Raw genomic sequence first — 18,893 nt, forward strand, 5'->3', positions numbered from 1 at the left:
AAGACTGATGATGATTGTTCCTGTTCAAATTCAATGACGTTGTGTTTATGCAATTAAAACCGGACTTTTAAATCCATGCAAACGTGTCAGTTTGCATGTCAACTTCCTCTCAGTTGGACCAACTCATGGTCGATAGTCGCTCCTTGATGTTAAACAGGACTGTAATTGTCCTTTGCACAGGAAGTCCAACAGAATTTGAAGAATAAGAAGGCAAGGCAATTTTATTTGTATAGACCGTTTTTTTTACAACCAGTTTGTCTCAAAGGGCTTCACATGGCATCATAACAACATCCTCTGTCCTTAGACCCTCACATCCACTGAGGAAAAACTCCATAGAAAACCCTTTTAACAGGGAAAACCAGGAGAAACCTCAGGGTGAGCAACAGAGGAGGGATCCCAGGATGGACAGACGTATAATAGAGGTTGTTACAGACAAGAAAACATGGAAACATGGAAATGTGAAGGAGAGCTGATGGGGGCAGCTTCCGGTGGGAGGAGAGCAGGGAAGAAGAATTCACTAATGAGCTACAGCGAGTAGGAAACGTGGAGCTGTAAAATCCATGTTGTCACTGGAAAAACATCCAATACCAACGAGCATAAAGGTTCAGATCAACACCAACGAGTTTTAAACTGGGACAACGACAGTCGTCTAATTTGAGCTTTCACTGTAGCAACAATTAACTGTAGCTACATGTAAACAAACCAACTGTCACTTCTCTTTCTCTGGTGACTTTAAAACACAATAGAAGACAATAGAAACTCCAGCTGAGGTGAAACCACGTCGTTGGTCCTGATCTGCAGGATTCAGTCGCAGCTTCATGCAAACACTGAGAAGGTTTCTCAGCTTTTGTTCTGACATCAGATTTGAACATGGCCTCGGGCGGCGAGAAGAACCAGACAGACGTCCTGCACTGCAAAAACTCTAAATCTTACCAAGAATATATTTCTTATTTCTAGTCAAAATGTCATTTCTAGTCAAAACAAATCTCATTCTACTTAAAATAAGACTCATCACATTAAAAAGTAGCTCTTTTAGACACTTTTTTTTTTTTTTTTTTACTTATTTTAAACATATTTTCACTTGAAATAAGTAGAAAAAATCTGATGGTGGAGCAAGTTTTTCTTTCTTATTACAAGCACAAAATACTTGCTCTCACTGGCAGATTTTTCTACTTATCTCAATTGAAAATTTGTCTGAAACAAGTGAAAATTATCTAAAAACAAGTACATTTTTAGGTGATGAGTCTTATTTTAAGTGGAAAGAGATTAGTTTTGACTAGAAATTAGACGTTTTGACGAGAGATTTTGAGTTTTTGCAGTGCGTAACCTGGAGATCAACACCGAGGCCCAAACCTCTGCTCTGCTGCTCCAACTGGAAGATTTATTACATTATTACATAATGCAGCGTTATTTCATATTGCGGCGTTACACACCAGTAAACAACTGTCAACAACAAAAAGCCTTTGTAATTCCACTGTATGAGAATCTGAGAGATGAATATGAAGTATGGACTTAATTGATGAAGTCAGGGATCCTTCATTGATTAATCTGGACGTTGCTTTCTGAATAAATTGATCAGTTAGGAAAAGATTCTAACATTTACATCCAAGAGCTAAAACAGACAACTGTTTGATATCAAGATTAGTTTTGTATTTTTAAATTACTTAACCTATCAATCAGTTATCAGCACATTAGCCGATTATAAACTACAGCAACAAACAGGAAACTTTGATGGATGATTAAAAAAAAAAAAGAAACATTTGGGGACGTCTGTTTATATTTGTGAATAATTGAAGCTGTTCCAATTAAGTTTTTTTTATTGCACAAACATACAAACAAACAGGAAGTATGACTGATGATCTGTGGTTTGTTGACACTGTTATTGACATGAATGAGACTCTTAAATTCGTTTTTTTTTTAAATAATATTTTTCACTTGGGTAAATTTTTCAATGTAAAATAATAAAAAATCCTTAATTTACCTAGAATTAATTTGGCCCCAGTCCAGTTTGTGACAGTAAAGAACTACTGTAAAGATATTTGTGCATTGCTGTTGATAAATAAACGGTTGAAGAGTGAAGAGGTTGTGTTGTTGCATCTTTGTGCTTTTATTTCCTGTTCTCTGAAACCCGCCTGTGTGACGGACCAATCAGAGCTCGACTCCTGCTCAGGTAGAATCCATCATTTCACTCGAGGTGATGGAGACGGAGGGAGGGAGGAGGTGGAGGTGTAGTAGCACAGACCTTCACCCAGTTCATCCCCTCCCACCTTGACAGATGCCGGCCTCGGCCAATCAGGACGCGAGTCTGGACAACCTGGAAGAGCATGCTCACCTGGGCCAATCACGAGCGAGCTGAGGGAACGTTTCCTTTTATGGTCAACGCCAGCTCCAGTCCCGCGAACGCAAATAAAACCGGTCCGGTCTGACTGGAGAAGCTGCATTTACCTGAGCGCGTCTGGGGCAGAACACCTCCAACACCTGACCGACACACCGACACTCACCTGCACAGGTAAGAAGCTGAGATCTGATTTTACTTTACAGTTGTTTCAACCGGAAAAGTAAAAAAAAAACTAAAGCTGGAGGTGTAACACTGAGTCACTACAGGTGTGTGACAGCAGCTGGATTTTTATATTTCAGCTCTTAAAAAGTCTTAGTTTCATCCACAAAACTTAAAATGTCCAGAGAAGTTTATTTTTTAACACTGGACTTTCTGATAAGTTTCGTTTTTCAGGTTTAATAGGTTTACTGCTATATAAAAAATAATAATAATAACAAAACGACAGCAATAACAGTGATAAAAAAACGGGTGTGGTTCTCTTCATGTGTCTTTAACCTGGTCTGAGATCAGCACATCCAGGTAAATGGCACCTGAGAACATCAGAGTTTAAAGCAGCAGATTAATTCAGGAAAATTAATCAATGAGGGGAAAGTTGAAGTTTCTGATTTATTAGTTTGTGTCTTGATGATTTAACCAAAGTAAATTGAACTGAATTTATGATGTCATCATCGGTTTTTATTTATCAGAATTATTCCCAATGTTTTCTTCTGTCTCTTGTTCTGAGTGTTTAGTTATTTGGCTGCTTTCTGAGTGAATGAACTGAGATTTAAATGTGAATGTCCTGAGGGGCTGCTTCCTGTTTCATCCCCCCTTAGACACTTAAACATTCCTCTAACCTCATAAGCTGCCTTGACTCAACAGTTCACATTAATCTATTAAAATATAAGTGTTTGTTTTTAGCTGCAACTGCAACTTTACAAGCCTGAAATCTAAAGTTTTCAACCTCCCAAAGTTTACTGTTAAAATCTTCACTGAAACTGATTAGGGGAGAAATCTTTAAATATTTTAAAGGTTTTTTTTGTTTGGCTTTCAGTTTCCCTGTTTTTGATTTCCCCTTTTACTACCTTTTTCTTCCACTTTGAGTTGCACCCTGTGAGTGAAAGGTGCATTTTAAAGCTGAATATTTTATATTGGATGCCCCTCCTTACTTTTACATTTGAGTGACTTAAACAGAAGCAGTCTGACACTATTCCTCAAACATTCAGACGTTTGAACAGGTCGGAGAGTCGAGGGCTGATCTAAGAACAGTGAAACAGGTTGATGGTAAACGTGTTTGTCAACTTGTTTGTTTATTCTGATTGTTTCCTTCCAGACATGGACGATGACATCGCTGCCCTCGTTGTTGACAACGGCTCCGGCATGTGCAAGGCCGGTTTCGCCGGGGACGACGCCCCTCGTGCCGTCTTCCCCTCCATCGTCGGTCGCCCCAGACATCAGGTAAGGAACCTGAACGCCACATTCTGCATGTATCCATTGGACAGTTTAATGTTGCTGAGGCAGTGTGTAATGTGACTGCTGCTGTGGTGTGTTCAGGGAGTGATGGTGGGAATGGGACAGAAGGACAGCTACGTGGGAGACGAGGCCCAGAGCAAGAGAGGCATCCTGACTCTGAAGTACCCCATCGAGCACGGCATCGTCACCAACTGGGACGACATGGAGAAGGTACAGATGTTTTGTGTTGACGAGTTCACAGCTGGAGACCTTAACAGTCTTGAGAAATTACTGTCTGTATACACCATCCACACAATTTTAAAATGGCATTGAAGCATTTGGTGCCATCTGGTGGTGAGGTTGCACCCCACCCCTTTAAAATGTGGTAGAACCTACTGTGGCCTTTAGGGAACATGCAAACAGGAAAGACAGTTTGGGGAAGTGCACACACTTTGAAGGAACCCTTGATGGTAGTTATGAATATTCAAAGAATTTTTAAATGTTACACAGTGGCCTTTAACTCAGAATGGTTCGATGGCACCAAATCTGATCTGGAGTTTGTAGTTTGTTGTAAACATGAAGTCAGCATCTTTGGTTTGATCTTCTAACCGACCATTGTGTCCTGCAGATCTGGCATCACACCTTCTACAACGAGCTCCGTGTTGCCCCCGAGGAGCATCCAGTCCTGCTGACCGAGGCCCCGCTGAACCCCAAAGCCAACAGGGAGAAGATGACACAGGTTTGTTCAGACTGACCATTACCTATGAGTTGGACTGATACAGATCAAGTCAGAAATCCTGGAAAGTGAACCAACTAAATCTGTTGGGTTCACAGCAGCTTTACAGTCTTGAGCAGCACCCGTGTATGTACAAGTTTCAGTTTGGTCTGTCAGGTTTACTACTTGTTTTGTGACCATCATCCTTCTTTTGTCCAGATCATGTTCGAGACCTTCAACTGTCCTGCCATGTATGTGGCCATCCAGGCCGTCCTGTCACTGTACGCCTCCGGTCGTACCACAGGTGAGAACTCAATGCTCCAAGATCTAAAATTGATCACATCTCCTCTTCATAGAGCTCCTTCTTCTAAAAACACTTCACATGGAAGCTCAGTTCTTCAACAATTGGTCCTCTGGGAGCATCTAGTGGTCATTGAAAGGAACTACAGCCAAGTGCATTCCTGTACTGCCTTTAATGAGGAACTATGCAGGATTTGTAGCTCAACTATGCTACAGTTTTCCCTTAATTAAACTGCTTTGGAGTAATTGTGATGGTTTAATAAATGGCTTAACTTGTTACGAGGGAGAATGGAGGCTCTCTGCGTTCACCTAGCATCTCCAACCATGCAAGATTGAGGCTGCTGCCCCGGTGTCAGCTCTTGTTCTCTGCATCACCGCGACGTCCGTAAACGACACAAATGTATATAAATCATGACATCGTTTATGATGTATAATATTATCCACTGCTCTAGGGGAGGAAGGTTCCTCTTTAATGTTGATCTGTGACAGGTGAAGGAGTTTCTCTTCTAATTGGATTTTTTTCTTGCAGGTATTGTGATGGACTCTGGTGACGGTGTCAGCCACACTGTGCCCATCTACGAGGGCTACGCTCTGCCTCATGCCATCCTCCGTCTGGACCTGGCTGGAAGAGACCTCACCGACTACCTGATGAAGATCCTGACCGAGAGAGGCTACAGCTTCACAACCACCGGTACAAACCTGCAAACGCACTGACGTTTACCTCTGAAGAGCTCCAGATTATGTGAGATTTAAGTGTTTGTGTCGTTTTCTAACTCAAACCTCTGAACTCCAGCTGAGCGTGAGATTGTGCGTGACATCAAGGAGAAGCTCTGCTACGTGGCTCTGGACTTTGAGCAGGAGATGCAGACGGCAGCTTCCTCGTCCACCCTGGAGAAGAGCTACGAGCTCCCTGACGGACAGGTCATCACCATCGGCAACGAGAGGTTCCGCTGCCCTGAGACGCTCTTCCAGCCTTCGTTCATCGGTTTGTGATGCTCCTCAACCCTGAATTATACTTGTGGTGGTGGTTCTGGTCTTGCAGGTTCAGTCCAGCACTAAAATAACTCTCTGTGTTTCCAGGAATGGAGTCGGCCGGTGTCCACGAGACCACATACAACAGCATCATGAAGTGTGACGTGGACATCCGTAAGGACTTGTACGCCAACACTGTGCTGTCCGGTGGTACCACCATGTACCCCGGCATCGCTGACCGCATGCAGAAGGAGATCACTGCCCTGGCCCCACCCACCATGAAAATCAAGGTACAGGTTCTTCATCAGATCAGTGGCGGTGAAGCTGTCAGGACAGAAGCATGTGGGAGTAACTCACCCTACATGGTCACTTAAACATTTCTCAAAACCTACTTACATTTCATACAACCTACTTACATTTCATACAAAAACTGTATCAGCTGTTTATTTTTCTGTTTACAAAGTGAAACTGGCTACAAAGCAGTGTTTCTCTGCAGCACTCAGTTCTCCAGTTGTTTGAAAACCATCTTGGATTTTCAGAGCTGGAGGTTTCAGCTTTATCAACCTGAGAATTGAAGCTGTGCTGTATTTGTGAATCCTGGATCACTGTTCCTGTCTTACCTTTCCCCTCCTCTCTCCTGCAGATCATCGCTCCTCCAGAGAGGAAGTACTCCGTCTGGATCGGTGGCTCCATCCTGGCCTCCCTCTCCACCTTCCAGCAGATGTGGATCAGCAAGCAGGAGTACGATGAATCCGGTCCGGCCATCGTCCACCGCAAGTGCTTCTAAAAACCAAAGGTCCGTGTTGTCGTCCGCCGGAGGAGCAGCCAACACTCGGACTGTTCCATCCACCTGGAGAAGTCTCTGGTTCATCTTGTGAACAGACTGAAACATGTGAGACGCCACTCACAGGATTAATCCAGCGACTGTTAACATTTTAATGTTTCAGCAGCTTAATCTGAACCTGCCGCCGCCTCCCGTCAAACATTTCTCAGTATGTTAGTGTAACTCCATTCACAGCTTTCACTCCTCTGGTGATAAACTACTGATGGTCAGAATACAAACTTTATCATCACTGAACTTCTTCCACCCATGTCTTTCTACCTCTCTGACAATCCACTGCATTTAAGTTGCACATTAACATTCAGCTTTCTGCTTATGTTCCGTTACTGACAGTCAAGCTGTGTCTCCACCAGTGTTTATACTTTTCAATAAAATGCCAACATTTGATGTTTACACCTAATGTATTGTCGTCATTTGCTGCTGTTTAACACTAAAAATCCGTTTACTTAATGTCCAGTCACAGGAAGGCAATGAAAAACTTCAAGCTCAGTTTCAAGAGTTGAATGAAGACTTTACTCAAACCTCATGAGATGCTGAGTTTCACTTTACATATTTGCTATGACAGCACAGGATAGGACAAAGCTCTAAGATTAGTGGTATTTAACTCTTAATGACTACATTTTCCAATAATACTAACATGATTTTCAATTTTTACAATTAAATCAACTTAACTTTATCCGGTAACCAGTACCAAAAAGATGCAAGTCTTTTTTTTTTTTAGTGATTGCATGGTTTATTCAAAACTAAACAGACAAGAGTGAACAAAATGTCATAACATTCATCTCCCCTTGGTGCAAAAATGTTTTATTTTCCCAGGTTCTTAAGACAAAATACAATTGATCCTCCAAAAGACATTTTCAGTGATATTGGGTTTGGTTCTAGTGTTGAAAAGTTTGAATATAGTCTATGCACATACAACATGGGCTACACAATAAATTGTAATTGCTTTTCCTCCCTTTGACCAATAGGGGACTCCATAGCTATGATTTTAAAGCTAATGAAATAGTTCTATGCAACTGTGACAAAACATCACAACACCACTGACAAATACAGACTGTGACCTTTTCTACTTATATAGTCTAATAACTTTGTCCATCTTTGTTCCATCTTCACTGATCAAAGTTAATTTGCTTTAGAAAGCCCCAGTGTATTTACAACATCCACACTCTTCCCATGAACATCACCCAATGTCTCTTCTGAAGAGAGACATTCAACAAATGCATATAACTGTATCATAAAAAATATCTAAAAATTATAGTTTTTTTTTTTTACATGTGTTAATATTGTTTTACATTAACATTGTATTTTCATACACAAAACTACTAAGAGCTCAATGCACTGGAATTTAAAAAAAAAACACAAATTGACAACAACTGAGGTACAAGTGTTTCTGGGGACACAATAAAGAGACGGACCAGGCTGGGGCCTTAAAGGGATAGTTCACCCTAGAATGATATTTCGCTCATTATCTACTCACCCTCATGTTGACTAAGGGCTGGAAGAAGTTTCAGATTCCTCCGTGGCTTCTCTGAGTTACAGGGGGTCTCGGCATAGCAGTGCATGTCCATATAACGGTTGCAAAGGGACACCGGAGCTCTTCGTAAAAAAACACACACAAAAAAACATCCAAATACCTCCATGATGCTCGTATGTAATGTCCGTCTTGTGCTGAAGCCCCAAATTGCGTAATTGTCCCGAAAAAAATTAAATAAGTCTATATTTTAAGCTTGTTTGTAGCGGAAGCTTCTCGAAGCTCCTCTTCCTGGTCCGTCCAAATCTCGCGTGATTCGCAGTAACCGCACTGACGCATGCTGACGCCGGCGCAAATCACGCGAGATTTGGACGGACCAGGAAGAGGAGCTTCGAGAAGCTTCCGCTACAAACAAGCTTAAAATATAGACTTATTTAATTTTTTTCGGGACAATTACGCAATTTGGGGTTTCAGCACAAGACGGACATTACATACGAGCATCATGGAGGTATTTGGATGTTTTTTTGTGTGTGTTTTTTTACGAAGAGCTCCGGTGTCCCTTTGCAACCGTTATATGGACATGCACTGCTATGCCGAGACCCCCTGTAACTCAGAGAAGCCACGGAGGAATCTGAAACTTCTTCCAGCCCTTAGTCAACATGAGGGTGAGTAGATAATGAGCGAAATATAATTCTAGGGTGAACTATCCCTTTAAGTTGCTTCTTGACCTTAGAAGTTTTGCAGACTGATCATATGTCGGCCTATTGTTAGCTTAGCATTAGTCTAGCTGATTCCATCACTTTTTTTGTCCCTGGAAAGCCTAAACATACATTTAGAACTAGAAAAAAATTATTGTCCATCCAAGACAGGGAATTGTTCTTTGGTCTCACCCAGTTACATACAGAGACAGACTTTTAAACAGGATTTTTTTCTTGTACTGTACAAAGTAAACATGGACATGTCAACACTGGTAGGTGTGAATGCGTCTGTATGTTTAGATATATATCTAATATTCACACAGTAACCTAAGTGTCTCTTCTCATTGTGTTTCAACTTCTGCTAATTGGTAGAAGGACTCTGACTCATGCATCATGGATGGACTTATTACCTAGTGATCAGCAGAAGTTGTAACAAAATTAAAACAAACAGATCAAGTAGGCAAGTTCAAACAATTTATCTCAACACAATTACTCTGAATCACCATAAAAACATGAAATAAAATCATCTGTAAGCTCTAAAACTGTGATTCATGAGGCAATTTCTTGTGCAGCTGGCAAAGAGTAGTAACAGTTAGTTTAGTCTGAACAGTAACGAAAGTAATATTGTATATACATAATTTCAGCAGCACATCCATACAATTGTACAAACAACACCATATAAACAAACAACGCCTTAGTGTCTCACCTTAAGAAATAGATCCCATTAAACTGTTTAAAATGCCAATGGTAATTGGGACAAACTCTGTTAAACTCTTTGTTCTACACTTTGGAGGAGAGTTCCTATGACCAGATGGCAGTAAAAGAGAGTGACTCTGGCATTAGCCTTCGTCACGGCTCTGGTCAAACAGAAAGCTCTTCAAAACTGGTCCTTGCAATCTTGCCACACCTTTTCACAATGATATAAAGTCTGTGCTTATTCTATATGTTAAGGAACAATAACCTGCAAATAAAAGCAAAAGTTAAAATGGACTAAAAAAAAACAAAAACAAAAAAAACGGAGGGTGGACCCTTCAGGAGAGCCGATTGATAAAACTACATGCAAATAGAAGTGGGTCCAAACTTCTCTGAGTAAAGTGCAAGATCTCTGGTTTTATAGTCCTCTCCAGGGTTAGTGTTGACGCCTACTTCAGAAACACAACATATAAAGCAAACGGCAACAATATCAGTACCAAACAAATATATGTCCATTTTCTTCTTGAAGCTTCAAGCTTTTTGTAGTTGATTTTTAGCTCCTCCAGGTTCTGGTCCTTGTCCTGAAGCTTGCGTTCCCACATGTCTTTTTTTTCCTTGTCCCAGGCCTCACGCTCTTTCTTCGTCTCTTTTCTAATCTGCTCCTGTTTCCTCTCAGCAGTTTCCTTTTGCTCTCTTTCTAATTGAACTATTTTCTCTGTAGCTTCCAGTTTTCTTCTACAATCCTGTCGTAGAGCTTCTTCTTGTTTTTTCCATCTCTTTTCATCATCTTCACGGTCTCTCTTCCTTCCTTCACGCTCCTTGTTGATGCATTCATCTTTCTCCTTGAGCTGCTTTGCTCTTAGTTTTCTCTCTTCTTCAGTTTTTCCTTTCTGATCACTGATTTTCCTTTTCAGTATTTTTAATTCTTCCTCATGTTTTCTCTTTATCTCCTCCACCTCTTTTCTCATCCTCTCCTCTAGTATTTTTGTGAATTCCTCTGTGTTTTCAGACATCTCAGCTGTGTAGCAGCTTCCTCCATTTTTCTCCACCATGTTCTGGATCTTGATCAGGAGCTCAGGGACTTGTGTGTGGTTTGTTTCATCTTTGTTATTAAAGACCTGGGGCCTCATTTATCAAAGAGGGTGTAAAACTGCTACTAAATATTTGCGTACGGCGAAAAGACGAAAATGGCGTACACCCGAAATATTTACACCTTTTTCAGATCAATCAAACTGTGCGTACGCACAACTCTCCGCAATAAACCACACAGGACTCAAGAATGGTGCACACGTGAACACACCTCTTACTCCGCCCCCGGAACGCCTATATACAACTATATATGGTCAGCACGTGCATATTAATTAGCCATGTGCTCTCTGTGGCTCGGCAACTTTTGTGACAACAAAGTGACAACGGAGACAACGGGCGGAGGACGGGGGAAAGAAGCGGAACTTCTCCGCTTCTCCGAAAGCAGATAGGGGCAATAAATCAGTCAGAAAAATGATCTTGCATTTTAATAAGCTACAATAAAAACAAAAACCTCCCAAATCTCAACAAAAGGGAGCAGAAGGAAGAATAATCTTATGTAATCTGCCCCTTTATCCCAGAAAATCTTTTTTTTCTTTTTCTTTTTACCTAGATGTTAAAACAATGTAGGAAGCAGGACGATAGTTACCATTACTTTGCACGCCTTTCCACTACACAGTTACAGCTCTACTGGACTTGGTTTAGGTCATTTTCCATAAAGCTGAGTCCTTCACTGTTCCTCCTCAGGGCCGCGTTGTCTCGCTCTTTATTCTCTCGTCAGCTCCAAACACACGTGCACCTCGTTAACTCAGGTGACAGATTAATAACAGTCTAGGCTGCATCAGTGTGCGCTGCTGCCGATGTGTTTTTAAACTTGGATGGTTTGATCCTTGTCAGACGTCACACATAGCCTAATCAAAAAAGCAAAATCCACAATCCGCTCTGTTTATCAATTAACATAAAGCCTAGTGTTATTATAGAGCGGGTTGGATTGCCAGCATCAACGGTCCACCACTACCACAATTAGGCTACTTTAAAAAAATCTTACTGTGCTCTTCTAAATGTAGCCTACTCCGCTCCGCTCCTCTCTCCCTCTCACACTGCAGTTCTCTGACTCAGCAACGGTGTCGCCAATTCCTCCTGTTCCTCAAAAAAGGCGTACGCCAGGGTCAAAATGGGTGTAAATCTCCGCACTTTTCCCCGTCAGGTTTTGGCTTGATAGATCCCAAATTTGGCGGAGAAAAGTGCGTACGCACAAAACGAGGGGAAAATGGCGTAAAAAAAGGTGTATCCACAATGATAAATGAGGCCCCTGATATCTTCCTCCACAGTTGTTTATTAGTTGTCTGACAAATGGATCACACTCATCAATGTAACTCTCAAATGGCCGATCATCCAGTTCGTCTCCTCTGGTGAATATGATGATGGTGAAATCTTCTGACTTTGGTCCAAAAACCTTCTTGATCAGTTCCACAGAGTCTTTCTCCTCTGGTGCAAAGCCCCCAATCTGTAGAACCAGTAAGAACACATGAGGTCCAGGAGACAACATGCTGATGCATCTCTGAAGCTCCTGAATTATTTGATCTTCAGAGAGATTTTTATCAAACAGGCCGGGGGTGTTGACCACAACAACAGGTCGTCCATCAATCTCTCCTGTAGCCCTCTCACAGCACTTGACTGCTGGTTTTGGTGCAATTCTGGGTTTGAAATGCTTCCTGCCCAGAATGGTGTTTGCTGTTGCACCCTTCCCACTTCCAGGCCGTCCAATCAGCACTATCCTGAGAGGCTCTCTGCTCTGACTTTCATCATCACTTCTGATCTGACTCTTCTGTCTGACATCGTGAAGTTCAGCTCTGAGTTTTGAAACCATCTCCATCTGAGCCCTGGTGAACATGTCCTTAGTGAAGCACCTGGATCCTTCAACACTCATCTTGTCCACAGTGTCCAACAGCTCAGGGATCTGCTGTTTGTCCTTGATGTTGACAACAACAGATCTTCCTCCACAGCTCTGACAGAGCTTCAGGATGTCTTTGCTTTGAGTTACAACAGCTGGAGCTGTAGGATCTGACTCCACAGTGAACAGGATCATGGTGAAGTCATTGACTCTACAGCTGAATGTGTTCTGGATGGTTTCTAACTCTTTCTTGTCTTCATCAGTGAGGGGACCCACAGGTAGGACCAGGATGAAGCCATGGACGCCCTCAGGATCACAGAGGGAGATACACCTGAGTGATTCCTCCATCACTTCCTCCTGAGGTTTTCCATAAAAGGCAGGAAGCTCCACCAGGGAAACCTGACGTCCACACACCTCTCCCTGATGTTTAACACACTCTGATGAGTTGGAGACTGAATGAAGCTCTGTCTGACCTAAAATGGCCTCAGCTGCTGAAGTCTTCACTGCTCCTCTCCTCCCACACAGAACCAGGTTTAAAGCTGGTTTCATGTGGTCACTTGCAGGTGGGGGGGTCAATTGTGAGATTTGTGGAATCACTCGTATAACTGCAGTTGGTTTGTTAGGTTTACCCATTTGTCTCATGACTAAGCCTCTATCTTCATCCTCAAAAACATCCTCACTATTGCTCAGATGCTGCCCACTATTCTCTTTTGCAATTTGACCCAAACGTATTAAGAGCTCTCGAGGTTCAAGATCCTTCCTCCACAAGTATCTGTCTCTACTCCTTTCAATCATGTCCTTTATGGGTGGATGACGCCTGAACTCCTCCATGAAGCCTGGCTTCTCCTCTCTGGGTGTTGATATCAGAACCAGTGAACGATCAAATGATTGGTCACTGAAGAGTCCCAGGACTCTGCAGAGCCTCAGGTTGTGTTCTTTAGTGAAGTCTTCAGGCTGTAGAACCAGCAGGAACACATAAGGTCCAGGATCAGAAGGACTCACACAGTTGTTTATAAACTCTGTCAGTTTGTCTTCAGAGATGTTTGGATGCAGCAGATCTGGAGTGTTGATGAGGACTATTTGTTTCTTCTTCCATAGTCCACTTTCTCTCTGACAACAGTCTGGTTCTTCCTCAGTGTTGAACTTGGTCTCTCCCAGTATGAAGTTCCCCACTGAACTCCTCTCAGACCAGCTGTTCCCCAGCAGAACAACCCTCAGCTCAGACACTGAAATGGAAAAAAGTGAATTGGAAAGATGAACTAGCATTGAACTTCACCTGATATTTGTGGTTTGGGGGGTCACAAGAACCAAAAATTTTTTTTAGGTAAGAAACTAATGTTTTGGACCAAGTCTATATTTTGATTTGTACTGATACAGTTGAAGTTCAAATCAGGTAACTTGTGTAAGATTGAAGAGCAGGTTCTTGTAAAATGTGAGTAGTGTCATCGATGTTCATTTCAAAACCACCATGCTGGTGCAGCTGGTCAAACAATGACTGACTGCGGTGGGGATGGTTGTAACACCTTTTACCTTTCTTGTTTTATTAAGTGTCAACCATCTTTCCTGGAATTATACATGAGCTGCTTCTGACCTCCTGCTGAAGGTTTCAATTCATCGGTGTACACTATTCATCAGTATTACCAGAATCTGTTCTTTGAGAAAGCTCTGCTCAAAGAGACCTGTCTACTGCATATAGTGTACTAAGGGCATTTGTACCTCATACAACCCCACTTCAAAAACGCTGAACTATATCTTTAAAGGGACAGTATGTAGCTTATTTGGCTTTAATTAGCAAAAATCAAATATTGCTTTCATAAATACGTATTTACCAAAGTCTTATCACAACCGCATACAAATGAAAGATGTCTCGTAGCTCAGAATGAGTTGTTTACAAATATATACAATGTATATAATATATAGTAGGTGGTAGGTGCACCCACCGGAGGCTGCCATGTTGCATCGCCATCTTTGAATACGTTACGCGAAAGCGGACAAACTTGGAGCTCAAACGCTCTATTGAGTGTCTGTTACTCGGCTTGTGCCCGGAGGATGATCGACGTAGTTGTTTTTGTTTTTTTCTGCCGTTACAAAACACACACAGTTCTACAGCTGAGCAGCTTTAGCAGCTAGATCATACAGTGTTGACCTGTTGTTATACAAAGTGCAGCCAAACACGAGGCTGAAGAGAGAGGGACAGCAGAGGCTCCTCTGACAGCTGGAACTGCAGCTGACCCGGCTGCAGAGCCGTTGTTACAGCTGATCCAGTTGTCCTCTGATCTTCCTTCATAGGACTGCACTGTGTAACTGGCACATCCTGTAAGTCCTCCTGTGTAACTTTTTGCTGTGAAATATAACTGAAGGCACGAGTGGAAGTCTGCACGTGTATTAAAAAAATAATAATGCTAAAAAAAATGATGTAAATGGTCAAAGATTGTTATCAGTTAGCAGCAAACGTGTTTGTCCTCGGAAGCCACCGTCACTTTGCCGATGGGAGGGGTGAGCGAGTGAGCGCTGCAATCTAGAATCTGAACGCTGGATGTCACGGTTTAGCCCCAATACCACATACTGAGGCTTTAAGGCATTGCTATTTGTAGTGGACAAATGAGGGGATTTGTGTCATAATTTGAGAACCCTACCATGAACACTCTCTGCAAGTTATATATACCCAGTCTCCCCTATAAAGGCTCCAGGGACGTCTCAATACCTGTTAACAACCCAGACTCATTCACCCTCGCTGCTTAGATGAGTTTGAAGTCTTTTCTCCTTTCATTTGAAACACTCTGTACCGTTCACAGCGGTGGAGCTGTTGCTGTACTTGTATTTAATGCTGCCATTCCAGGTGTTGTTGTTGTTGTTGTTTAATGTGCCTGCATTCTTCTCCAGTTTGATGTAAGCTTAGAAAGCCTGTAGGGTTATTCTGCTTATGCTGCCCTATCTATGTTATCTTGTGGTACATATGGTAGCTACTGTAGGGTAAGAAGTGCATGGAAAGTTTCTGCATTTCAGGTACTAAAACATCAGTTATTTTGACCTCCCAGAGGACAAATCTTACAGGTTGACTGGTCTGTCAGAGTAACAATAGTTTGGAGCGGGAAATTGCAGAATGCTGAAATGTCAAAGCTGTGTAACTCACTTTTAGGGGGGAGCCAGTTCATGCTGCTGCTGTGGCTCAGAGGCCTCTGCCTCTCCTCCTCTGGAAGAAAACAGAACAATATGAGTTTTTAGGAAATACAAACATTCAGAAACAACAGTAGTTTTAGTATTTAAAACTTAACATATTGCCAGGTATTGCATTTTTATTCAGACACCACACAGAATACAGTATTCAGTATCAACAGATAAAGAAAAAAGAAAATTGTAACAATTTACACATTCTCATGTATACATAAAAAAAGGGAATTAATTTGGTATGAGCATGAGGCAGAAGCACATGCTTATCTGCCTGTCCTACATTTTCTTCTTATAGCTAAGCTACCCTCCACAAGAGAAAACAAAAACTATGGTATAAGCATTATTGTCATGACACAACCATTATTAATAATGACAACAACAATTATAATAATGTCAGAAAAGATTCATCACATTAAAAAAACAAAACAAAACAAAAGCGAGCACCTTCTTAAATTTACATTTGGTTTATTCATCAACTGAAAAACTGGTTATTATTGATATTCATATGATATTCAGTTTGATTTTTGACTAATCAAAGTTATTGTTCACTGTTGAGCCTCCAATAAAGATTTGTCACAAGTGTTTGAAACATATTTGAGGATCATTGAAAAAAATATTTTCAATTATAGGATTTTTCTCATTTCTCATTAGGACTGAGTGTTTTACATTGGAAGCTGTTTTTAACACAACAAAAACAATGTGCCTCTGAATAAATGACAGGAGTTATTGTATATGGCCTACTGTATCTGTTGTAAATCTCAGCGTACTCACCAGATGTTGCAGCTGCTGCCATGCTGTCAGTGAGCTGGACACACCTGGAGGAGCTCAGCTGGAGGCCGGACTGTCAGTTTGTAAAACAATAAAAACACAAAAGAACAAAAGGGATCAAAGGCTGTTGTCACATGTTCCTCACTATCAATGATTTCACAAACTTTACAGGTCACTGCCACTTATTGATCTATGATTCAACTCTTTTTCTCCTGTTCCAGAGTTTCAGGTGCTCGTCTATGTGCAGGTATACACACAGTAATATGTTGAAGAAACTTTTCAAATCTGACAAAAACACACGCAAACCTCATAGTTTTATCCAAAAAATCACTAGTCAGAAGTCATCTTCACTGAAACATCATAATGTTCTGCCTAGAAACTTCCAGTCATTATTTTACTGCTGCTCTGACTGTGGCCATTTCCTGCTGCAGGAAAGAACCAGGAGCTGAGAGTTTTAGATGTCTCTCCTTTCTCTACAAACTGTTTCTGTCACACACACACACACACACACACACACACACACACACACACACACACACACACACACACACACACACACACACACACACACACACACACACACACACACACACACACACAGTTGAGAGATGTTAATTAATTCTTCTTTTATATCATTTTTTCGCACCGTTTTAAAAACGACCTGCCCCCACCTCACATCTAACTAAACTGAGACGCACGCGCGCGCACACACGGTCAGTTTTCCTGACGATAAAATGACTTTATAATACAGAGTCTCGATCTATCTCCACTAAATCTATCCCGTTTATATTAAGTTAATGTTAGATTAACTTTATGTTAAGTCGAGTGTTGGTCATGAACTTCACTTACCTGCCTTTTTCCTTCATTTGCCCGAAAGTGAAAGTAAAGTTTTACGTCGTCTTTTCCCTGTAGTCCAGACGAAAAAACAGGTTTTCAAGTCGCATAAATGTGTAAATACACGAGAAAGAAAGAAAACCACGCATTCAAGATGAGTTTTTACGGGGAAACAAAACTATTTCCTACTCAAAATGTCGGTGAACATGGGCGTTACGATCAAGTAAAAATACGTATGGGAACTGCTTCAGCTGCAACATCACTCCACCTCCCAGTGTGGTGTCAGTGTTGAACAGTCACGCCTGTTGTTCACGGTGCTTGTAAATGTCAGTGAATTACTGCCATCTAGTGGCCGGGTTTCTTGGTGAGGGAGAAGGGTATAAAAGGGAGGAGACCAGATACATTTAAGCCTTTTACTGAGTGAGAGAGCACAGATAAGAGTTTTGTTATGTTATTTAAAGGAAGCAGGGGTGTTTTATAGAATTTGATGGATAGGCAGGAATAGAAGGTAGGGTATTGATGACAGTTGTAGGGAGTGCATGTTTTTGTTTTTGTATATATTTATTTTTCTATGTATGATATGGGGTAGAACGTAAGTCTTGTCTGGCTCTTTTTATTTGGATGGTGATAAGTTTGGCGCATTTTGAATCTGTGTTGGGGAATTCTAAGTGAAGTGTTTTTTACTTTGTTTTTTTTTGTATATTCCTCTGCATAGTTTTCACGGTGCTACAATAAACAATAAACTTAAGCACCCGTATGAAATTCTCCGCCTCATTCTTTGGGAACCAAGGGTCCGCTACAGTGCTGGTCCATCTGAAAATAATCCTCTAAATAGTGAGATATCAGGTTTTAAAGATGGTAATCATTAAGGGTGTGTGTATTAGATTGACAAGCTGAAAAGATAGAGCACCGTAATTGAGCTTTTATTAATTTTCATTCATTTGACTACATATGTGGGTAATATAACATCTTTAATATTTAATATTTGGATTTGTTCTGCTTCTATTGCAGTGAAAACTGGATGAATAACATTCAAACATCCTGTTCATAACCATGATCAAAGGAAAAAAAAATAAAAAAGTAAAAGAAAAAGAAAAACGATGAACAATCAAACTTCTTTCAATTAATCAAATGTCTTTATAAGGCTGAATTAATTTGTGATTTGTTATAAGTCATATCAGCACAAAGTAAAAAAAGAAAACTTTTACTTTACTTTATTTGAATGGGACAGTGGACATTAATGGACATAACATGTAAATATGCCGGATTATAGCAAGATGCTAATTTCCGTCCATAGTCCCAATAACATAAAAACCATTCAACCGCAGTACACATTACACATATTATAAAAGAGAGAGAAACAAAGTAGACAACACAAAAAGGCAACTATAACAATGAAAAACATATTGAGAAACACATTCCAACAAGAACATTGAAGCAGAGACGATCCTATACTGAAAACAATATACATGAAAAATTAAAGAAAGAAGAACCCAATGAATCAAATGAACACTCCATGATAAGAGAATGTGACACATATGCCACATTCAAAGCAAACTTAAAAAAGTGGCTACTAAGCAGACAAATTTGTGATCATAATTAATGTGTAATCTCAGGTAACCATATCATGTCATTATGTAGCACTGTTATTAATTATCCTACTACTTATTCACCTGATGATATTCTACTGTATTCAATTATGTCTACTGTATCAACCAACTAAATTTTTTTTCTTCCTCCC

The 18,893-nt window shown here is 40.9% G+C and overlaps 2 protein-coding genes across 2 annotated transcripts in view; one reads left to right on the forward strand and one right to left on the reverse strand.

Moving 5' to 3' along the window:
* The first annotated feature begins 2,134 nt into the window (after window positions 1-2,134).
* On the forward strand, window positions 2,135-6,992 carry LOC146980787 (actin, non-muscle 6.2). The gene is made up of 9 exons (XM_085785777.1): window positions 2,135-2,509; window positions 3,651-3,775; window positions 3,872-4,000; window positions 4,398-4,508; window positions 4,704-4,788; window positions 5,314-5,475; window positions 5,578-5,769; window positions 5,865-6,046; window positions 6,400-6,992. The coding sequence occupies exons 2-9, from the start codon at window positions 3,653-3,655 to the stop codon at window positions 6,541-6,543; spliced, it is 1,128 nt and encodes a 375-aa protein (XP_085641903.1). The 5' UTR covers window positions 2,135-2,509; window positions 3,651-3,652; the 3' UTR covers window positions 6,544-6,992.
* Window positions 6,993-9,627: 2,635 nt separating this feature from the next.
* LOC146980788 (GTPase IMAP family member 8-like) overlaps window positions 9,628-18,893 on the reverse strand; it is a 49,390-nt gene continuing 40,124 nt past the window's right edge. Inside the window, exons 3-4 of the mRNA XM_085788007.1 lie at window positions 11,781-13,605; window positions 9,628-9,673 (exon numbers count right to left, since the gene is read on the reverse strand). Of these exons, the coding sequence (XP_085644133.1) occupies window positions 9,628-9,673; window positions 11,781-13,605 (1,871 nt within the window). The remainder of the gene's footprint in view (window positions 9,674-11,780; window positions 13,606-18,893) is intronic.

This window comes from Trachurus japonicus, chromosome 9 (genome assembly GCF_045865225.1).
Source record: "Trachurus japonicus isolate A0001 chromosome 9, Traja_1.0".
In the NCBI taxonomy this organism is placed as follows: domain Eukaryota; kingdom Metazoa; phylum Chordata; class Actinopteri; order Carangiformes; family Carangidae; genus Trachurus; species Trachurus japonicus.

Coding starts and splice junctions, on each gene's coding strand:
- LOC146980787 (XM_085785777.1), top strand. CDS start 3,653: ATGGACGATGACATCGCTGCCCTCGTTGTTGACAACGGCTCCGGCATG. Junction 4,789..5,313: donor CGCCTCCGGTCGTACCACAG/GTGAGAACTCAA, acceptor TTTTTCTTGCAG/GTATTGTGATGGACTCTGGT. Junction 5,476..5,577: donor CTACAGCTTCACAACCACCG/GTACAAACCTGC, acceptor TCTGAACTCCAG/CTGAGCGTGAGATTGTGCGT.